The sequence below is a fragment of the Aegilops tauschii genome, chromosome 7, assembly GCF_002575655.3.
Source record: "Aegilops tauschii subsp. strangulata cultivar AL8/78 chromosome 7, Aet v6.0, whole genome shotgun sequence".
Taxonomy (NCBI): Eukaryota; Viridiplantae; Streptophyta; class Magnoliopsida; order Poales; family Poaceae; genus Aegilops; species Aegilops tauschii.
Genome location: NC_053041.3, coordinates 199,793,564 through 199,814,604, shown reverse-complemented (window position 1 = coordinate 199,814,604; position 21,041 = coordinate 199,793,564). Strand labels below are relative to the sequence as shown.

Sequence of the window (21,041 nt, the reverse complement as noted above, 5' to 3'; positions counted from 1 at the left end):
GAATTAGATATCGTTTATTCTCATATGCCATAGCAAATTGCATTGTTAGGCCATGGCAAATTTATTTCTATAGCCACGGAAAATTTTATTTCCTAGACCATGGCAAAATATTTTTCAAAGACATGGCAAATTTAATTTCATAACCATGACAAATTTATTTTAAGAATCATGGCAATTTCATTTTTCATAGACCCATGGCAAATTTATTTTCCACACCATGTTTACTATGTGTTTCAAAATTGCGATGGTAAAATTGTCATGTGATCATTAGATACATTTTCAAAATTTTCCCAAGGGAAAATTCATTTATAATTGTTATCATGGCATGTTCAAGTATATTTTTTCATAAATTTAGCCATCTGATCATTAGATACATTTTAATTACTTTATATGTTTCTGGAGAACATTTTCCCCTTAATTCTTTTTGCCATTCAGGTGCTTTGTCTATTGTTTTTTTACATTTTCAATTTGTTAGAACATTTATCGTTGAAAATATATTTGAAATCTTGTTGTCATATTATTGCCATGTAGGTATTTTGTTTTATTTCACATATTATCCATCAAGATAATTCTTTTTTTTACATTTTCAATTTGTTAGAACATTTATTATTGAAAAAATATTTAAAATCTTGTTGGCATATTATTGTCATGTAGGTATTTTATTTTGGTTTGTAGTTTTTTTTGTGTGGAAATTTTGGTTTGTAGTTTTTTTGTGTGTGGAAATTTTGGTTTGTAGTTGAGCAATGGCAATTTCTTGTAGGGATTTTTTTCTAGCTTATCATGCCAATTTTCTGTAGGTATTGTTTTTGTTTTTCAAGGGTCACCAAGTGTTGCTACAAGAACCCATCAGAAAAGGTCACTAGGCGCACTCATCTGGGCGAGTGCCCATTTGATGCGTTCGCTCGTATCGAACGTGTTAGTTTGCGAGGATGATTTGCTCATAGTGAACCTGTAGTTCATTCAGTCTGTGACCTGCTCAGATCGAACGTTCCCTAGATATCTGGGTCCTTGTTTTTCCTGACGGCACATGCTTGTAGCTGCAGGTTTTATTGCACACGTTGTCCTGCAAGTTCAGAGCGTGATTGGAGGCGTGTCAGTATGTCACGATCCGTCCGGGGCCGAGGGGTATTCCTGGCCACCCGAGGGAAATCTTGAAGAGTTTCAGTCGTAGCTGCTCACCAAAAGCGATGCTCCGGAATAATTGAGTCGTCCTTCTGTTTGTTTGTTTGTTTGTTTTTGCTTCGTCAACATTTGCTCTCTGCCGCAGCCCGCTTGTGTTCAATTTCTCCACTTAATTACACGCACTCTCCCTCTCCACCGGCCTTTTCTTCTCTTCCTCTCGTCTCAGGGGAGACTCCGGGAGAGAGCGAGAGCGTGGGAAGGGGCGACGGGGGAGCTGCTCGTGCTCGACCGGCATGGCGAAGGAGGGCGTGGAGGAAGCCCTCCTGCTCGCGAGCCGCGCGACGGATGGCGGCCGCGACGAGGGCCTCGGGCTGGGGGTGCGCGACGAGGTGAAGAAGCAGCTGTGGCTGGCCGGGCCGCTCATCGCCGGCGCGCTGCTGCAGAACCTCATCCAGATGATCTCCGTCATGTACGTCGGCCACCTCGGCGAGCTCGCCCTCGCCGGCGCCTCCATGGCCAGCTCCTTCGCCACCGTCACCGGCTTCAGCCTCCTGGTACGTGCGCTCACACCACCACAGTTTGTAGTTACTCCGCTCCACTCGGGGCATTACACGACTAGTTTGTAGTACTTACGTACGTAGGCTCAAGGCGGCTGAGCCTGGAGGATGGAATTTCGTCCGGGTTCTAGACCTCCGGTACTGCGTTGATCGTTTGCACAAAGAGATCATCGGCCGGGTGTGCCACAACACTAGTGATCTTGGTCTAGCTCCTCCTAAGATCAAAGTCCACGCACGGTCATTGTTGAAGCGTGACCCTTCTCCTCGTGTAGAGGGTCGGAGATACAGTATGTTTTCTATAGAAAATGTCTGTGTCTAGAGTACTATGATGGTGGCCTGGTCTATGCGCGTTGCTGTCTGCTTTAGGACTTTCCTCTGTTTTGGGCGACCACAAAGGTCAGTCATTCTCCAATATTTGTTCATTCAGTTGCTATCTAAACGAGAACCAGTTGAGGCCATTTCAACAGCACCGTGGTATTTTATAGCTATATTTACTGACAGATGCATCCACGTGGTACACGCACATATTTGTCATATCTTGTCATCGTCCAAAGTTTTTTATTTTTGCAAATCTCGGTCCCTCCACCAACCAGAGATACACACAACAACATGACGCGCAGGCTGCAAGATGCAACCAAAATATCAAATACTCAACGGGAAAGGCACTCAAAAACAAAGGACGTGGATAGGCAGCGCGGGCGCTAGATGGAGTGCCCGAGCATACCCTTTATATTAGGAAACCTATGTGCCACGTCATCCTACTATGTTAAAAAAGGAAAGTACATGAGCCTGCAACCTCACGCTGCCTCAGTCAAGAGCCCACGCGCATTAATTTTCGGGTTTTAAAATTTTTAAAAAGTTATAACTTTTGATTCGAGCATCCGAATCAAGATCCGTTTTCACCGTTGGGTTTGTCGTGATGAGCTCTTCAAAACTAGATCCCATATGGGTAGGTTTGGTCAAAGTTTATTTTAGAGCAACTTTGGGTGTTATAGAGGCAACTTTAGTGCTATAGGAGAGCAACTCCTTTTTATTTCCTAATATGACTAACTATGAGTCGGGAGTCCTTCTAAATTAGTTACTATGACCAACAATGATTAGTTTCACCTCTAAGTTGCGCTATAGGGAAGCAACTCCTTTTTTGCCTAGCAGGACTACCAATTAGGTTGGTTTGTGTAAAAAGAATGAGAAAAATCACACGAAACATGAGGTAGTGCTACATGCAAGCAACTTCACTGCACCACGTGCACATGTTAATTTGCTAACATTATCCTAAATTGCCCATCGTGGCTGCTCATTTGTCTATAAATACTATGGAATTGCCTATCATTGATGCCTAGTTGCCTGCTATTGGTAATTAGTTGCCTACCATTGATAATTAGTTGCCTACATATATTGTGAAGTTGTTTATCATTGTTTTTCTAAGTTGCCTACAACACTATAAAGTTACCTATCAGTGATGCTTAGTTGCCTGTTGTTGGTAATTAGTTGCCTACCATTGCTGCTCAGTTGCCTAACTTTATAAATTAGTTGCCTAGATATAGTGTGAAGTTGCTTACCATTGCTTTTCTAAGTTGCCTACCACACTATAAAGTTGCCTACCGGTGATGCTTAGTTGCCTACTATTGGTAATTAGTTGCCTACCATTGCTGCTCAGTTGCCTAACTTTATAAATTAGTTGCATACATATAGTGTGAAGTTGCTTATCATTGCTTTTTCTAAGTTGCCTACAACACTCCAAAGTTGCCCACCGGTGATGCTTATATTAGTTGCTTGCAATTACTATTTCAGTTGCCTACAATACATAGCAAAGTTGCATATTAGTGTTGCTAAGTTGCTCATCTATGAAACTAAGTTGCTTACCATACCTAAAAGTATTGTAAGCAACCAAGGATGTCATTAAGCTACTCGCTAGTCATAGCAACAAGCTTAGTATAAATGTAAGCCTACCTCGAAAAACTAAGTTGCCAGCAATACTATAAACTAGGAGGCGAAACTAGTTATGATAGAATACTTACTAGTTATGGTACGAAACTTAGAGGTGAAACTAGTTAACTTGGTAGTCATGATAACCAACTTTGAAGGGGTCTTCGATGATTAGGCAGTCATACTGCACACACTAACAAGAAGTTGCTTTCATATAACACTAAAATTGCTTCCTTAGCATCCAAAGTTGCTCGAGAAAAAAAGTTAGTCGAAACATACTCATATGGGATCTAGTTTTAAAGAGCCCGTCGCGGGGAACCTAGTGGTGAAAACAGATCTATTTCGATGTTTGGTTCAAAAGTTATAGCTTTTTGAAAATTTAAAAACATAAACTAAATGCATGCACGTGGGATCTTGCTGATAAGTCAAGGACGAGAAGGCACGCGGAAACGCTGTGACCATGTGCTTTTTCCTACGCTTTATGTCCTTCTATGGGCCCATTGGGTTGATTTTATTTATACTGTCGATTAGGGGACCACGTGAGGGAGGGAGACAGGGACAAGAGCGTGCGCTCGAAGCGACGAACGAGCACAGCTGCGCGTTTAAGATTTCGATTTCAGGAAAAACAAATGAGTCGTTGTTGTGCGTCTAAGTCGAGTGAGACTTTGCCATATCTGCCTTGTTTAACGAAAAATAAACCTAAACCAACCAACTGGATGTCGATCGCCCTGATGTGCGCCACGGGCTCCAGGTTTTTTTTAGTCTAAACACGCTTCATTTATTGCTCAAATAAGTTCATAGGGATACAAGAAATGTTTGGATGGTTCCACGTGTGAACACCAAATCATAGGTGCAAAGCCCAGATGTCGGCCATTGAGATTCTAGTCAGCAATCTCATTTTCATGACTTCTTTGCACCCTTGCCTCATTTAAGGAAAGAGCGGCCCATTGACAAAACTAAATACATGGATCCGCGGAGAGGAGCCCTGTCATCGCCACCTCCCTAATGAGCAATGGCGGCGATGGCGAGTGGGAGAAGAGGTCATAGAGAGTTGCGAAGCTGAGTTCACTTTTTTTAAACGCAAAAGTTTGCATCTTGATGTATGAATAGCAAAGAATGTGCAGTACAAACCCAAGAAGAACCACAACTAAGAGTAGAAGGCTACGCACCTAAGTACTGGGATTAAAAGGTACATCTCCAAGCCCCGTAGCGCTTTCCGGCACCCACAGCCTAACATCCGCCTAGACCGTGTCGAGCAGGCTAACGATGTCCTAATGCGCACCTTCGAAGAGAACCGCACTGTGATGTTTCCAAATCCGCCAGACCATCAGCATAGTCATCGTTGACGTGCCTTTGCGCACGGCTATAGGGGCAGAGTGGTGGCCTCATCTCACCAATCCGTGAACCTAACTCGACGGACGGGTGTATTGATTGGATCTAGGCAAGGACCTCGTACCAAATGGTGCACAAAAAGGGGCTCCCAATGAGTATGTTGTTCATCGACTCATCCTCTTGGTCACACAACACAACACATGGGGTGAGGGGGCCGTGCCTAGAAAATCTCTCCGCCATCCAACTGTCCTAGTAAGCAATGCGGATGAAGAACTTAACGTGTAAAGGAGCCAAAGTCATATACTACTCCGTCCCATTAGTATAGTTCCTTATTGTTTTTTATATAGCTCACCATTCATGCCTAATGCTAAGTCAAATAGTTCTGCTTTGTGCAACCACAATGGTCAGTGATTCTCTATTTTTTTGCTAATTCAATTGACGAGGGCCAGTTTACACCATTTCAACAACAAAGATGGCACTCTATAAATATATTACTCACAGATGCATCAACAGGGTGCACGCACTATATCTATAGTTGACTAAAGTTTTCTTCGAAGAAAGAAATCTTTTGCAAATCCCAGTGTCTTCGCCAACATGGATATATTACTGACATATTTTTTTTTTCGAAAAAGGGGACAACCCCGGCCTCTGTATCAGAGTGATGCATACGACCACCTTTATTAGCAAGCAAAAAGGTCCAACAAAAGTCTTAAAGTCCCAAACAAAAGATGCTCACAAAGAGCTAAGGAAAATAAAGCCACAACCGGCTAGTAAAAGCAAGATAGGAAAACTAATTGCCTATCCTATTACATGACCGCCATCCAAACCGGTTGAAAATAGCCCGTGTTACCATCTCCCATCGGATAGATCCAGTAACAAACGCTCCGTGGCCTCCGTCGAACTGAGTAGCGACCACATACGGATCAACGCAGTGGCTCGAAAGTTAACTTACAAAAAATGAGTATTTGTTGTTCTGTTAAAGACCAAATCATTTCCGCATTTCCAGATAGCCCATAATAAAGCACATACTCCTACACGAACGTGTCTCGCTGTTTGGGGCTCAATCCCATCCAACCATGTCCCAAATAACGTGTTAATATTATTCGGAGGAGTAATATTGAAGGCTATGTGAACTGATTGCCAAAGAATCTTTGCCAAAGGGCAATCAAGAAAGAGGTATTTGATTGTTTCATCTCGGTTACAGAAGCTACATCTAGTGGATCCATTCCAGTTGCGTTTAATCAAGTTATCCTTAGTTAAAATGACTTGTTTGTGTACAAACCACATAAACACTTTAACTCTCAAGGGAACTTTGACATGCCAAACATGTTTCGAACTAGGAATAGAGCTAGAATTAATAACATCCAAATACATGGATTTGACCATAAATTCTCCATTCCTAGTAAGCTTCCAACACAACTGATCGGGACATTGAGAAAGTTGAACATCCATCAATCTTCTCACAAGATGGAGCCAAGCTTCCCAACGGTTGCCGGCTAGCGCTCTCCTAAAATGGATATTTAGAGGCGTGGACTGACATACTGACTCAACGGTTGCATCTCTCCGTTGAACAATACTATAGAGAGAAGGATATTGAAGCGCGAGGGGCGTGTCCCCTAGTCAAGTATCCTCCCAGAATCTCGTAGAAGTACCGTTACCGACAACAAACTTGGTCCGATTAAGAAAGACCGATTTAAATCTCATCAGTCCTTTCCAGAAAGGCGAATCCATCGGCCTCACTGTCACCTGGGATAAAGTTTTGGAATGAAGGTACTTATTACGCAGAATCTATGCCCATGTGGCCTCGGTCTCTCCAGCTAACTTATACAGCCATTTGCTAAGAAGACATTTGTTCTTCACCTCAAGATTTTTGATTCCTAGACCCCCTTGGTCCTTCGGTAGACAGATAATGTCCCATTTAGCTAGTCTATACTTCCTCTTCAGCTCATCACTTTGCCAGAAAAAACGGGACCGATAGAAATCAAGTCTTTTCCGAACTCCCACTGGTACCTCGAAAAAAGACAAAAGAAACATGGGCATGCTTGTGAGAACCGAATTAATGAGAATTAAACGGCCTCCATATGACATCAATTTGCCCTTCCAGCAACCCAATTTCTTCCCAAATCGATCCTCAATGCACTTCCATTCTCTGTTTGTTAGCTTACGATGATGAATTAGTATACCTAAATAAGTGAAAGGTAAAGCCCCCAATTCACATCCGAACAATTGCTTATATGCCTCTTGTTCCTCATTGGCTCTTCCAAAACAGAACAATTTGCTCTTGTGGAAATTGATCTTTAGTCCGATCAATTGTTCAAATAAGCATAACACCAGCTTCATGTTTCTCGCTTTTGCCAAGTCATGCTCCATAAAGATGATTGTATCATCGGCGTACTGTAGGACAGAAACACCTCCATCAACTAGATGAGGTACCAAACTACCTACTTGGCCAGCATCCTTAGCCCTCCCTATTAGAATCGTCAACATGTCAACTACAATGTTGAACAGAATAGGTGACATTGGATCTCCTTGTCTCAGGCCGTTATGTGTTTGGAAATAGTGACCTATATCATCATTCACTTTAATTCCAACACTCCTTTTTTGCGTGAAAGATTCTACCTGTTGTCTCCAGGCTTGATCAAATCCTTTCATACGCAACGCTTGTTGGAGGAATGGCTATTTGACTTTGTCGTACGCTTTTTTGAAATCCACTTTGAAAACAACCCCATCTAGTTTTTTCGTGTGGATTTCATGGAGCATTTCATGCAGGACCACCACCCCTTCTAGGATGTTTCTGTCCGGCATGAAAACAGTTTGGGACGGACGCATCAACGGGGTGCGCGCTCGTATATCTGTCTTTGAACAAAGTTTTCTTTGAAGCAAGTAATCTTCTGCAAATCCCAGTGGCTCTGCCAACATGATTACACACAATAATAATATCACAAAGATTGCGAGATGCAACCAAAATACCAGCACCAAATACTGAAAAGGAAAGGTACCCATAAACAACAAGGTCCGTTTACGTCTCAGTCAAGTGAGATTTTGCCCTGTCCGTCTCGTTTCCAAATAGTGCAACTTCAGTTTAATGAGAGAAAGACCTGGATCAACCAGCAGGATGTCAATCGCCATAATTTTATCTCCCTGGTCAAAGAATGCCCTCCCCAGTGGGTTTATCAACCTATACTTAGTACAGAAATGGGCTCTTTACAAGAAAGAATTGCTTCTACTAAAAAGGATATATAACTTCGATCAAGCAGTTTATGTGCGTGCAAACTATTTGATCGACCTAGCCCTGCCACAACATTTGCTTTTTTAGATGCTAGTATCATACTTTCCAGAGGATTAGCTTCCAAGAGTATTTATGCAGAGTAAATCCTTTAGATTCAATGTCAACTATGTTACAACCTCAGATCATTGGCAACAAACATTATGAAACTGCTCAGAGAGTTGAGAAAACTTTACAACATTACAAAGAACTTAAGGACATTATTTTTATTTCTCACTCCCTCTGTTCCTTTATATAAGGTGTATTTGTTTTTTCAGAAGTCAAACAAGTACATGTTTGACCGAGATTTTGGAAAAAATATATCAATATCCATGATAAGAAATTTATACCATTTGATCCATCTTGAAAAGTAGTTTCATATTTTATCTATTAGTTATTACATATATTGTTATTTTGTTCTATAATCTTGGTCAAACATTTAAATGGTTGACTTGCACAGAAATTAATACACATTATATTCTGGAATGGAGGGAGTATTTTGACAATCCATGATACAAAAAAGATTAAAAAAGGGTTCAAGGATTGTTAAATTTAGATATAGGATGCTAGAGGAAGAATATATGATTCAAGAGGAAGACTAAGAAGAGTAACATGAGGCCCTAGAAGATGAATACATGATCCGAGAGGACTACTGAAAAACCCTGGAAGAATCTAAATATGAAATCGTACAAGACAAATGCAAAAGCAAAGCACAGCCGCCACCCGGGCTACAGCTATGAACACCAAACCAGAGGTGCAAAGCCCGAATGCCGGCCATTGAGGTTGAGGTCAGCAATATCATTCTCATGACCTTGTGCACCCTTGCCTCGCCAAGGTAAGAGCAACTGCTGAGACCACTACATACATGGATGTGCGGGGAGGAGCCCCGTCATTGGCATCTCCTTAATGGGAGTAAATAGCGTAAAACTACTACTTTACAGGCTAGGGTTTCGAAAAACTACCGGTTTTTAATTTTTCTCAGATAACTACCAAATCAGGGGTCGGCTGTTTCGAAAAACCCAAATTGCCGAGTGCTTATCTATTGACCGTGATTATGATAGGTCGGACCCACACCTAAACGAAACGTTAGTTTGACTGTTTGTTTGACCTTTAGCTGACATGTGGGGCCCACATGTCAGTGTCTCTTTTCATCTAGTCATCTTCTCCTCTCTGCCTCCCTTCTTCTCCTCCACTCTTCCTGCCAGCGAAGGAACTGCCATGGCCGCCGGCCACACTGCCCACGCCGCCGTCCTATGCCAGGTCCGGCTGCCGCCCTATGCCACGTCGCTCCCCCCCTCCGCGGTTGCTGCTAGTAGGAGCTCGCCGGAGCCCCTGGCGACAAGGAGCTCACAGGCCCGAACGGTCTCGTTCGTGGCGGGGGTCGTTGCTGGGTGCGCCGTGGGGCTCCGGCTCGGGTCGCCGCACCGCCGCGCGCCATTGGGAGCCGCCTGGAGCGCCGCCAGCCATGGGGCTCCGGCTCTGGTCGCCATGCCGGAGCGCGCCATCGGAAGCCGCCTGGGGCGCCACCGGCCATGGGGCTCCGCTCAGGTCATCGCGCCGCCGCCCCGCGTGGGGAGCCGTCTGGGGGTCGCGGCCCGCCATAGGGCCACCAGGGCTCGCTGCCCTCCATGGGGAGCCGGCGTCCTCGCCAAGCGCAGAGGCAGCCACTGGCCCGATGGCGTTGTCCAGCACTGGTCGACGGCGGGTGTAGAGAAGCAGCAAGGCTGAGGAGCGGTCGGGGTTGATCTCTGGTGATCGCCGGTGGCGGGCGGCAGGCGGCTCGCCGGCTAGAGGAGGCGACATCGCGAGCTCCGGGTAGACCTGCGTCAATGGCTGCCGTGATGTGTGGCAGGGACCCAATTGCTTTTTTACAAACTTACAGGGACCTGATTGCTTTTTTAAATTTGTGTGCAGCCCCACCCCTAACGGTCAAACAAACGGTCAAACAATCAGAGCTCCTGATTGCTTTTTTAAATTTGTGTGCAGCCCCACCCCTAACGGTCAAACAAACGGTCAAACAATCAGAGCTCTTACACGTGGGGCCCGACTGTCATAACCACAATTAATCGTAAAGCACTCGACGATTTGGGTTTTTTAAAACAGCCGACCACCCATTTGGTAGTTATCTGAGAAAAAATTAAAACCGGTAGTTTTTTGAAACCCTAGCCTGTAAAGTAGTAGTGTTATGCTATTTACTCCCTTAATGGCGAGTAGAAAAAAAGAGGTCACAGAGGGTTACCAAGCGGAGTAGTTATAATTTAGTGAGCGCTAGGTGTCGTATAATGCTAACAGTAACACCACCGGAAAAGAAAAAACAAGGTTCTATGTGGACGGATGTGATGGATTCTTTTTTCCCCTGTTGCAAGTTTAACAGCTAGCCCTCGCATTTCCTACCACCTTGATCAGCTTGGAATGGCGAGTGCACTGGACACCCTGTGCGGCCAAGCATACGGAGCCAGGCAATACCACCTCCTCGGCGTCTACAAGCAGCGGGCGATGGTGATCCTCACCCTGGTCAGCATCCCGCTGGCCGTCGTGTGGTTCTACACCGGCGAGATCCTGCTCCTGTTCGGGCAGGACCCCGACATCGCCGCGGAGGCCGGCACGTACGCCCGGTGGATGATCCCGGCGATATTCGCCTACGGGCTGCTGCAGTGCCACGTCCGGTTCCTGCAGACGCAGAACATCGTGTTCCCCGTGATGGCCAGCGCCGGCGCCGCCGCGGCGTTCCACCTCCTCGTCTGCTGGCTGCTCGTGTACGTCGCCGGGATGGGCAGCAAGGGCGCCGCGCTCAGCAACGCCATCTCCTACTGGGTCTACGTGATCGTGCTGGCGGTGTACGTGCGGGTGTCGGGATCCTGCAAGGAGACGTGGACGGGGTTCTCCACGGAGGCGTTCCGCGACGTGCTCAGCTTCTTCCGGCTCGCCGTCCCGTCCGCCCTCATGGTCTGGTGAGCCTGCTATATTTATTTTACTCTTCCTGAAGTTGCCAGATATTGATCACACAAACAAAATGATGATGATGGTGGTGCAATTGCAGCTTGGAGATGTGGTCGTTTGAGCTCATAGTGCTCCTGTCAGGCCTTCTTCCCAATCCAAAGCTGGAGACTTCGGTGCTGTCCATCAGGTGCTTAATGGCAGACCCAAATTACCACATTTTCCCTGTTTTTTTCCGGCTGAAGAAAAACATGTGCATTGTTTGTTCTTGGCAGCCTCAACACCGCTGCCTTCGTATGGATGATCCCCTTTGGCCTCGGCTCGGCCATAAGGTAGTTCGTACTGTGCATGACTACCATACGACTTGTGCGGCAGCCATGCTCATCTCTGTTGATCTCTATCTGCTGATCATGCAGCACCCGTGTCTCAAACGAGCTCGGAGCGGGGCGGCCCGACGCTGCCCGCCTCGCGGTGCGTGTCGTCGTCTTCTTGGCCATGGCGGAAGGACTGGTCATGGGGTTGGTGCTGATCTGCATCAGATACGTCTGGGGGCATGCCTACAGCGACGTGGAGGAGGTTGTGACTTACGTTGCCTGGATGATGCTCATCATCTCGGTCTCCAACTTCTTCGACGGAATTCAGTGCGTCCTTTCAGGTACAGATTATCAACATCTTTTCGCCACAATAGCATGCAAAACTTTCATCGTTGCGATTCAAGTTCGTTGCTAGATGATATTTACTACTCCCTCGATTTCATATTAGTTGTCGTTGATTTAGTATAAATTTGTACTAAATCAGCGACAACTAATATGGAACGGAAGGAGTACTCAGCACAGAAACCAGAAATCATAGACATGCCTGCGTTTGAAGCAAATATAAGAATGTTCTCCTGTGATGTGCAATGCACTATGCAGGGGTGGCTAGAGGCTGTGGATGGCAGAAGATTGGTGCTTGGATCAATCTTGGTGCCTACTATATTGTCGGCATCCCCTCGGCCTACCTCATAGCCTTCGTCTTGCAAGTCGGCGGGACGGTACATCAAATGATAAATAAATAAAAATCCCTTTTCCTGCCCTGAATTTGTAGTGAGTTCATATGTGCCAGTGGTTTTTGAGTGACTGATGCTGTGGGTTTTATCGGTGAACACGAACAGGGACTTTGGCTGGGCATCATCTGTGGCCTGATGGTGCAAGTCCTGCTGCTCATGGCCATCACGATATGCACAGACTGGGATAAAGAGGTATACATGCAGAGATGGATGAATGCTTAGCAGAGATGTCAAATTTGATATCACTGAATCTAATTATGAGACATATATCATATGCTGGTAGACTGAAACTCTGAATTTTCTTTTTCAGGCGGATAAGGCAAAGGACAGGGTATTCAGTTCTTCTCTCCCAACAGATTTCGCAACTGAAGACAGTGCAATCTAGAGTTCTAGACTACTAAGCAAACAAGCTAGGAAAGGAAGATGACGCAATTCCATCCAGGCTAGCAAACTAAACAAACTAGGCTTTATGTGCTATTCCATGCAGCCTTCATATCGAGGATCACTATATAAGAAGTAGTGTTCTTCACCTGAAGTTTGTGAACGTTTGTTCATGTCTACAGCTTGGTGAAGGACAAGAAGAAAAACATGGGGGAGTGGTCTCATGATGAAACTGCCTCCAGCTACTACTACTATTGCGACCCCAGCCAGAACCAAACCCACCACAGAATTTAACATATTGTATCATTTGTATGGCACTGAGCAGTAGAACTAATAATTGAAAAACATTCAGGATAAGTTACCATCAAGTCAGGCCCACCATTGTGCGCTATAAATTAATGGTTTGCAGTTCCAAGAAACACAGGATAATTTCCCAAAATCTACGATTGTGCGCAACCATTGTCTGGACGAGGTTTAGGGTCACTCGCCAACTGCGAATGGCTCAATGAAGACTCCGACGAGTGGATTTTGTGACTCTGGTATCTTGGGTCCCATCATCCCTCATCCTTTTCTTTGACGGTGCATCATCCCAAACCCTTGCAGATACTTCCTGTGATCGGCCATGGTGTGGTGAAGCATTTGCCTTAAACCAGAGCACTGCCCTGTTTGCCCAAACGTTGGAGTTTTTCCATATAAAGTCAGCCTTCCTCGTCCGTGCAATTACCATCATATCTTGATTTTCACTTATTCCAAGCTTCTTGCAAATAATGGCCAGGCAACATAGAAGAAGATTACACTTGTCGGATTTAAGAAGAGGAAAATACTCGGTGCCATATAATCGTGCATATTTCCATGTCTCTCTTGAATTCTCCACAGATGGATTGACAACATAGGTTCTGCAGACTCTGCACAGTGAAATGAGAGTGTTCTTCGTCATCTGATGCCAAAGGCATGCTCCTAGCTGAATGAGTGATGCATGTAGTCCAAAACAAGCACGCAGGTATAAGTTTACAACATGTAGCCTGTATAAGCCAAGTCCTGCTCATAAAGCATCTGACACATTCCCTTTGCATCGCCGAGGCCTTTGAACTCATACAAGAAAGGGGCCAAGGTGTTCCTGTAGGCCGACTTTGTCTCATATATAAGTTTTAGGGCCTCAATGCATTTCTTATCTGGCTTAAACCCGGTAAGCGGAAAGTCAATGTTATAAAATCTGTAGAACATACGTGGAATGTGCTTAGCAACTGCATTCATGTACTCCCTCCGTCCAGAAATACTTGTCGAAGAAATGGATAAAAATTGATGTATCTAGAACTAAAATACATCTAGATACATCCATTTCTCCGACAAGTATTTCCGGACGGAGGGAGTAGTTCTCAGGTGACTTACTGAACAAGCGGAGTGTACTGGCCGATATGTATGCACATGCAGCAACATACTGATCATCTTCAATGCCCTCTGGCCTGACATATGGGTCTGTATAAGTATGATTTCCCCCAAACGGTCTTGTTGTCAAAGTATTCATGTCTATGTCAGCCGAAGCTGCACACGGGTTTTTAACAGGAAATACATGAGACACCATATCAAATTGTCTCATGTTCCATGCTAACAACATGATATTTGCAGCTCTTCTTTCTGTCATTTGATGAGTTAACCCAGCAAGTACATCCTTACAGAGCTCCAATAAGTCGCACCCATTTAACCTGCGTAGATGTATGCTCGGGAGATCTGTCAGACAACTGTCTCTCCAAGCCTTTTCTCTGACTCCTCCTGGGTTCAGGGTCATGTCATTATCCTCCGTTAGCTCATCTCTCATAACGAGTGGAAAATTTGGGACAAACTTCTTATCAGGATATTCTGGAAGAGTGATATCAAATGTGGAAGCGCTCCTTGGTTGAAGTGTGGCAAGGGCCGAGCGGTTTATTACAGCAGCTCGAATCATTTCTTCCTCATGAGCTTCAGGCGAACCTTTGTTTGAGATCGGCCTCACAACCTCCTGATTTAACATAAGAAAACAAAGTAATAAAGCTTTGAGAAAATAATAATCTCATAAAAGTGAATTATTTGTTGAAATACGCACGTAGTAACCACACTCCAAAGTTAGCAATAGATGTTAGCCTTCTATATTATGTTAAAAAGAAGTGGAGTATTACTTAGTAAAGGCCCCACATATCATTAGGCAACTCAATTACTTTTATTTGGAGGAAAGGTCAAAATGTTAACAAAAGTGTACATGAACATGGCTTTGCAGTACTTCATAGCCTTGACCCTTGAAAGTCAAAAGTGAAGAATATAAATGTTATGGGCAAACTAAGAATGGCTCATCGTGGGCTGGGACTCAACTAAACATGGTGTCATCAATGAATCACCATTGGGGTAAAACTAGAACATCAAGTTTACTTAAGTCCCACCCTATAGCAGAAATTAGCTTTTAGGCACCGAGACAAAAAGAAATTTTTCAATGTTTTCTCGTCATGAATAATAACAAACAAGAAACTGCTAAACCTGACAACCAGCTGGACTTAATGGCTTGGGGGCATATAAATATAAATGACGATGATGACATGGAAAGCATATCTTTGGAAAACCGATGGCGTTAAAGGAATTAGCACTTATCCAGTGGCGGTTCATGTAATCAGTGGTTACTCGTGTTAAGTTCTGACTTACTTTGTCATGATCGATTTCAAGCATCAACAGAACTCTCAATTCCCAACAATGTAACTTGAGTTTCAATTTGCATGAACAGAATACGATTCACAGGTTAGTAAGTCTGGAACTAACAGTATACTCGTTGGTCTTTCTCTATCACAGTATCTGTCATCGTAATGACAACGCGTTCAATAAACATCAGCATGTCAAACCCGGTGCCCTACTTGAATCAGGTCAAACTATGAGTTTTCATGTTTAGTGAGTTCCTCCAATATTACGAAAATGGGATCTGTCCAATATCCCTACGGTAGAAAATAAGGCATGGAGTAGAACCTGATCATGCCTCCGCAGCAAACTCGGGCGGTCCATAACTATCAAGTGTTCCGAAATGCAGAGCCTGAATAAAGCAGCAGGAAGCCGAAAAATGTCAGGACAAATAAATTAATGACACTACTAATAGAATTTGGAAGATGCAACTCCCACAACACCGACCGTACCCTTGAAAAAAGATAATGTCACTACTGTAATCACAGTCCACAGAATAATCTTGGCATTGGCATGAAGAAAAGAGTGTATGTAACTTATTTGCACAACGCTCGCTCTGGATGCGAAACTTATCACCATGAACTGCAACCGAGTCCCAAATCTTAGAACATCGCAAATTCGCAATACGCCAAACAATAAAATTGATCTGGGTACAAAAAATTGCAGGCACGGAGACAATGCTCCCATCTCTCCATAGAAAAAGTAAAGACTGCTCCCAGCTCGACAATAGAAGAGAAAACCTCGAGAGAGAAATCAAAATCCATGGCAAAAGCGAGAGGCGGAACGCACAATCCCTTGATTTCTAGACGCACCGAATTTCTCCCCTCCAATCACCTAAAGCTGCGGCAACGAATCAGCCCCCAAAATCTTAGATCTACGGAAACACTAACGCCCACACGGGTGAGCGTTACCCAACTCGTCCACACGCCTCGATTGTCGTCTAGTGCCTTTTGCACGAATCTTGGCATGAAAATGTTGATTTTGTGTGCCACCTAGGACGGGGCTGGTGTGTGGGCGTTGAAGAGTTTGCCCACACGCTAGCACCATGCTGTTTGCCAGCTGCGCTGTGTGGGCGAACTGGTTTCTGCCCACACAGCCAGCCACCTAGTTCATGCGCGTGTGAGCGAACTACTTTTCGCCCACACGACACTCCTACGTTGCGAATGGCAACTGCAGTTAGACGAACGTGGCAACTAGGTAAACACACATGGCAACTGTGATTTTTGCTAGACGGCAACTGCAGTTGCGCGTACGTGGCAACCAGATAAACACACATGGCAACTATGGTTGGACCACACATGGCAATTAGGTAAACACACATGGCAACTACTGTTTGACCATATGTGGCAAGTAGTTAATCACACACGACAACTATAGTTGGACCACATGTGGCAACTAGGTACACACACATGGCAACTACTGTTTGACCATATGTGGCAAGTAGTTAATCACACACGACAACTACTGTTTGATTACACGCGGCAACTACCATAAATTAGACATGGCAACTACAGTTAACCAAAACAGATAGAGTTGCCATGCTTTTACAACTACACTTGCCATCCCGGATAACTACATCTGCCAACCAGGATGGCAACTAAATCGTCATCCCGCGGTGTACCTAACGTAGTTGCGGCAGAACGTGTGGGCATTTTTGTTTCGTGCCACACGCGCGGGCTGGAGATGAGTAGTACTTGTTGGCGTGTGGCACAAAGTAGCCGCGCCCACACGTGTGGGCAATTCTAATATCCGCCCACACACAGCCCGTGTGGGCTGCCTCCTGCTCACACCACACACGGTGTGTGGGCGCATGTTGAATATGCCACACGTGTGGCAGTTATCGATGTCCTAGATCTAACTTCCCGGAGAGAACTCCAGAGCGCCCAAAAGATAAAGCGGAAAATGAAACAAACAAAGGATGCGAGGAAATATTTTTTAGGGAAACCAGGGAGAAGGATTGGGAGAAGAAAGGATCGACATTCTTACCTAGAACTGAACCATCACACGAAGGGACGCTCGAAGGAGTGGTAGAATGGTTTTCCTGCCCCCCTCCTTTATTTGCCCCTTCCGTCACTGCCATTGTGACACGAAGGGACGGAAGGAGGAGGGGTTTAAGGGAGGGAAAGCGAGGAGCCACATTGCCACGGGCACAAATGGGAAGGGTTTAATGCTGACAGCGAGCAGGAGTGCCTACGCACTCGATCTGTGAGTGTCCGCGTCCGAGAAGCAGGGTATCCAGATTTGCCTGCCTACGATCCATGGCGTGGCTCCATCAACGACTTGGTACGGCCCATCTACAACCCCTTCAAGACAAGACCCTCGCGAGGCGGGCGACGTCAAGACCTCCTGAGGGAGCGGCCTCCCGGGCTGCCTCCTGAGGAGCGGAGATTTCTATGCAAATGCCCAACCTCATGAGGTTGGGGTGAAGCAAGCTATGACGACCAAGGCCAGGCGGGCGCCATCGGGCATAGAGGAGCAGGTTTCCTCTTTGGTGCTAAGGAGGCAAGCGCAGGCGCGGGGTCCCGAGGAATCAACTGTCGGATTCGGGGTTCTGCAGACCCTTGAGAGGTTCGAACTCTGGGGTGCGTGCGAAGAACTCGTCCTCCCTAGTCTGCCCGCTCAACGATTCCACGGCGTAGCTCGATGAACCCAACGGACAAGGGACACAACAGTTTATCCTGGTTCGGGCCACCTTGCGGTGTAATACCCTACTCAGCTTTGTGGTGGATTGCCTCGAGGGGCTGAGGATGAACTAGTACAGTGGAGGAACATCCTCAGGAGGTGAGGCGTTCTTGCGCTCGATGAGCTGGTGGGTGTGAGGATGGTCTGAATGAACCGTCCCTCCTATGGTGGTGGCTAAGTCCTATTTATAGTGGCCTTGGCCCTCTCCCCAAATGTAGGCGGGAAGGGATACCACAATGGCCAAATTCGATGGGGGACAACTAGTACAAGCTATCCTGACAAAAGTAGTCTTCCCTGCAAAAGCATCTGGTGGTGACGCCGCGGTGGGCTCCGCGATGACCTCCGTCCTGTCGTCCTGGCGGTCTTGGTCTTGTTGCACCAGAATGGAAACCTTTGCTTGATTCCTCGGGACTCCGCGCCTGCGCTTGCCTCGATAGCACCAAAGACGAAATTGGTACACTGCGCCCGCTGGCGCCCGCCTGGCCTTGGTTGTCACGGCTCACGTCATATGAACGTCGCGAGGTGCATCTTGCATAGATATCTCCGCTCCTCGGGAGGCCGTCCCCCAGGGAGGTCTTGGTGTCGTCCGCCTCGCGAGGCTTGGCCCCTCGCGAGGGTCTTGGGTTGTTGTTGAAGTTGGGCCGTACCGGGCCGTTGACGGAGCCACGCCATGGGCCGCATGCAGGCAAGTCTGGGTACCCCCGTTCCCAGGACACCGACAGTAGCCCCCGGGCCCAAGGCGCGCTCGAACTTGGCGTCGAGGCAAAGCCAAGGGGCAAGTGCGGAGCGCCGCGGGCCCCAACCGCCTGCGGCCTTGGTTGTTGCGTGGCGATTGATGGGATGTGGGCGCCCCCACTTCCCCACTCGGCCTTGATATTCGCCGGGCTCAGCGGCCACCGTTGCCAACACAGCTCCACCTTCATTGCTTGCCGCATGCTCCCTTGGCTCCTTCGCCTTCCTGAGAAACAGCGGCTCCCTTCCCGGATCTGACGCCGGCACTGGTCCTCCCCTGTCGCTATGGCACAACGGTTGAAGAAGAAGGGGAAAACCTGTGCTTCGGTCGAACCTCTGCCGGCCTTCGAGCCCGCCCTCGAGCGGTCGACAGTGATCAATCAAGAAAGGCTGGACAAGATCCGTCCGGTGCTCGCCGCCAATTCCAATGAGTGGAAGGCGACGGTGGTTTGGCCTGCTTCCCGGGCCATGGTCGACATGGAAGCCACTGAGATCCCCATCTACCTTCACGCTCTCTTGGCTGGCCTGATCCCCCCTTTCTCTGATTTCTTCAACGCCATACTCTCGCATTACCAGGTCCTCACACTACATCTGGATCCTCAATCCATCATTCTCCTTGCCGTCTTCGCCTTCGTTTGTGAGGCCATGGTGGGCATTGCCCCTTCCGTGGCCTTGTTTCGTCATTTCTTCTCGCTTCACCTGGTCGACGCTTTCCAGCGCTCGGGGTGCGTGGCCTTTTAGGCCGTAGCAGCGACAGCCGGGTCGGGCACCGACTTTGAGCTCTCGCCAGTTGTAAGTGGATTCCGGAAGCGGTGGGTGTTCGTGGATGTCGGCGTGCTCAACTCTCTGCTCTTGCTTCCACGGGTGTCGGCCGTACCCAACTCTGGCTGGGGGCATGCGAAGCTCATTGACCATCGGCTTGCCCACGTCTGGCGCAGGCTGGCCAGGTTGAAGAAGCTTGGGTGACGGCGCCCATGGTGGTGAAGGAGTTCATCCGGTGCCGCATTGCTCCGCTTCAGCGTCATTCCCGGCAAATGTGGGCCTTCACTGGCAGCAGGGACCCCATGAGGCTTCATGTGCCTGCACTTCCTCCCGAAACGCTGCGCACGGTGCTCGAGCTCTTGATGGGTGACCCGGAACCAGCCATGCTCCCGGAGGAGGGCTGCCTCCTGTACTATTGCTCGAACAAGGAGGAGTTCGTGAGGTAGATGCCCCTTTTCAACGAGTGGGGGTTGTGCCCAGCCGGCCTTGAAGGACCCCGCGAGAACCCCATCCTCGTGGTTCCTATACCCGCCTTCCCCGCGGCGCGCGCCCCAGAGGCGGATGCAGGGGGCGAGTGCCGCCGAGTGCCGCCGGGGCAGCTGCCAAAGAAACGACGCAGCCCGGCGCTCCTGAAATGGCAGCCCCCGAGGCTCGGGCGAGTCGTCCTGAGGGGGCAGCCGAAGAGCTGACGTGGTCCGAGGCTCCCGAGGTTGCTGCCTCCGAAGCTCGGGCAAGCAGTCCTGAGGTGGAGGTTGGGGAGCTGGCGCAGTACGACGCTCCCGAGGTCGCCGTCCCCGAAGCTCGGGAAAGCAGTCCCGAGGTGGAGGCTGAGGAGCTGGCGCAGTCTGACGCTCCCGAGGTCGCCACCCCAGGGGCCCCGCCGAATGCCCCAGACGCTGACGGTCGCGCTCTGGGTTTCGGCCAGCTTCGCCTGAACCTCGAAGCAGTCCGTAAAGAGGAAAGGGTCTCCAAGTTGCAGTGGTGACACCTACCGGCCGCTGAAGCAGAGGAAGTACATAGCCATAGACGAGTAAGTACCTTATCTTCACGATTTCCTGCGTATTGCGTCCTTTCTTGACAATGGCTCTTCAGGATCCCTTCGGCTGCAACGGCGAGATCTCCTAAGAAGCGGCCTCCACCAGTCCTTGGCTCGCCCCTGGTCTTGAGCCCCCCACGTCGGACCACTTCGCGAAGCGCAGGGCCTGTCCAAGAGGCGGACGCACTGATGGGGGGGTCTTAATCCTGCGTTCCTGTCGCCCCTCCTTCGCGGTTCGGCCCGGGGTGCGGAAGGCGTGCCGAGGGCTCCTCCATTGGTCATCACAGGTGGCTGGGTAATCCCAGCCTTGGCTTCGTCTTCGAGTAGCGGTGCCACGCCACCCAGCACCTCCGCCGAGGCCCGAAGGGTGGCGGGGAAAGCACCGGCCTCCAGCCCCCGCTAGGGGCAGGCGGGCCATCTCAAGCTTCCCCAACAACTCCCGGCTCAAAGGATGGGCCTGGCCATGCGCTGGAGCTCGCACGCAGGCGCGGTGCTGTATGCCACGAGCTTTTCCGGGAGGCGATGGGTGCGCTAAGCCGGCTCGGAGAAGAGGTCGCCGATGTCGAC

At 47.8% G+C, this 21,041-nt stretch overlaps 1 protein-coding gene and 1 long non-coding RNA gene across 5 annotated transcripts; one reads left to right on the top strand and one right to left on the bottom strand.

Annotated features, from left to right (window-relative positions):
- Positions 1-1,177: 1,177 nt before the first annotated feature.
- On the top strand, positions 1,178-13,007 carry LOC109744048 (protein DETOXIFICATION 16). 4 transcript variants are annotated; one of them, XR_002228213.4, is made up of 9 exons: positions 1,187-1,676; positions 10,609-11,153; positions 11,243-11,329; positions 11,415-11,471; positions 11,556-11,794; positions 12,054-12,172; positions 12,293-12,379; positions 12,498-12,629; positions 12,751-13,007. XR_002228213.4 is itself a non-coding variant. In XM_020303142.4 (8 exons), exons 1-8 carry the CDS (start codon positions 1,416-1,418, stop codon positions 12,570-12,572), a joined length of 1,470 nt encoding a protein of 489 aa, XP_020158731.1. In that variant the 5' UTR covers positions 1,188-1,415; the 3' UTR covers positions 12,573-13,007. The 4 variants fall into 4 exon arrangements, 2 of the variants coding, with proteins under 2 accessions (XP_045087160.1, XP_020158731.1); XR_006666732.2 differs by lacking the exon at positions 12,054-12,172 and having other exon boundaries at positions 1,178-1,676; XM_020303142.4 differs by having other exon boundaries at positions 1,188-1,676; positions 12,498-13,007.
- Positions 12,894-16,157, bottom strand: LOC120968155 (uncharacterized). Its single transcript, XR_012190276.1, has 4 exons — positions 15,715-16,157; positions 15,551-15,614; positions 13,958-14,564; positions 12,894-13,473 (listed from the first exon to the last, which is right to left on the bottom strand). It is a non-coding gene; the product is annotated as an uncharacterized lncRNA (long non-coding RNA).
- Between the last annotated feature and the right edge of the window lie 4,884 nt (positions 16,158-21,041).

Coding starts and splice junctions, on each gene's coding strand:
- LOC109744048 (XM_020303142.4), top strand. CDS start 1,416: ATGGCGAAGGAGGGCGTGGAGGAAGCCCTCCTGCTCGCGAGCCGCGCG. Junction 11,330..11,414: donor ACTTCGGTGCTGTCCATCAG/GTGCTTAATGGC, acceptor TGTTCTTGGCAG/CCTCAACACCGCTGCCTTCG. Junction 12,173..12,292: donor TCTTGCAAGTCGGCGGGACG/GTACATCAAATG, acceptor GAACACGAACAG/GGACTTTGGCTGGGCATCAT.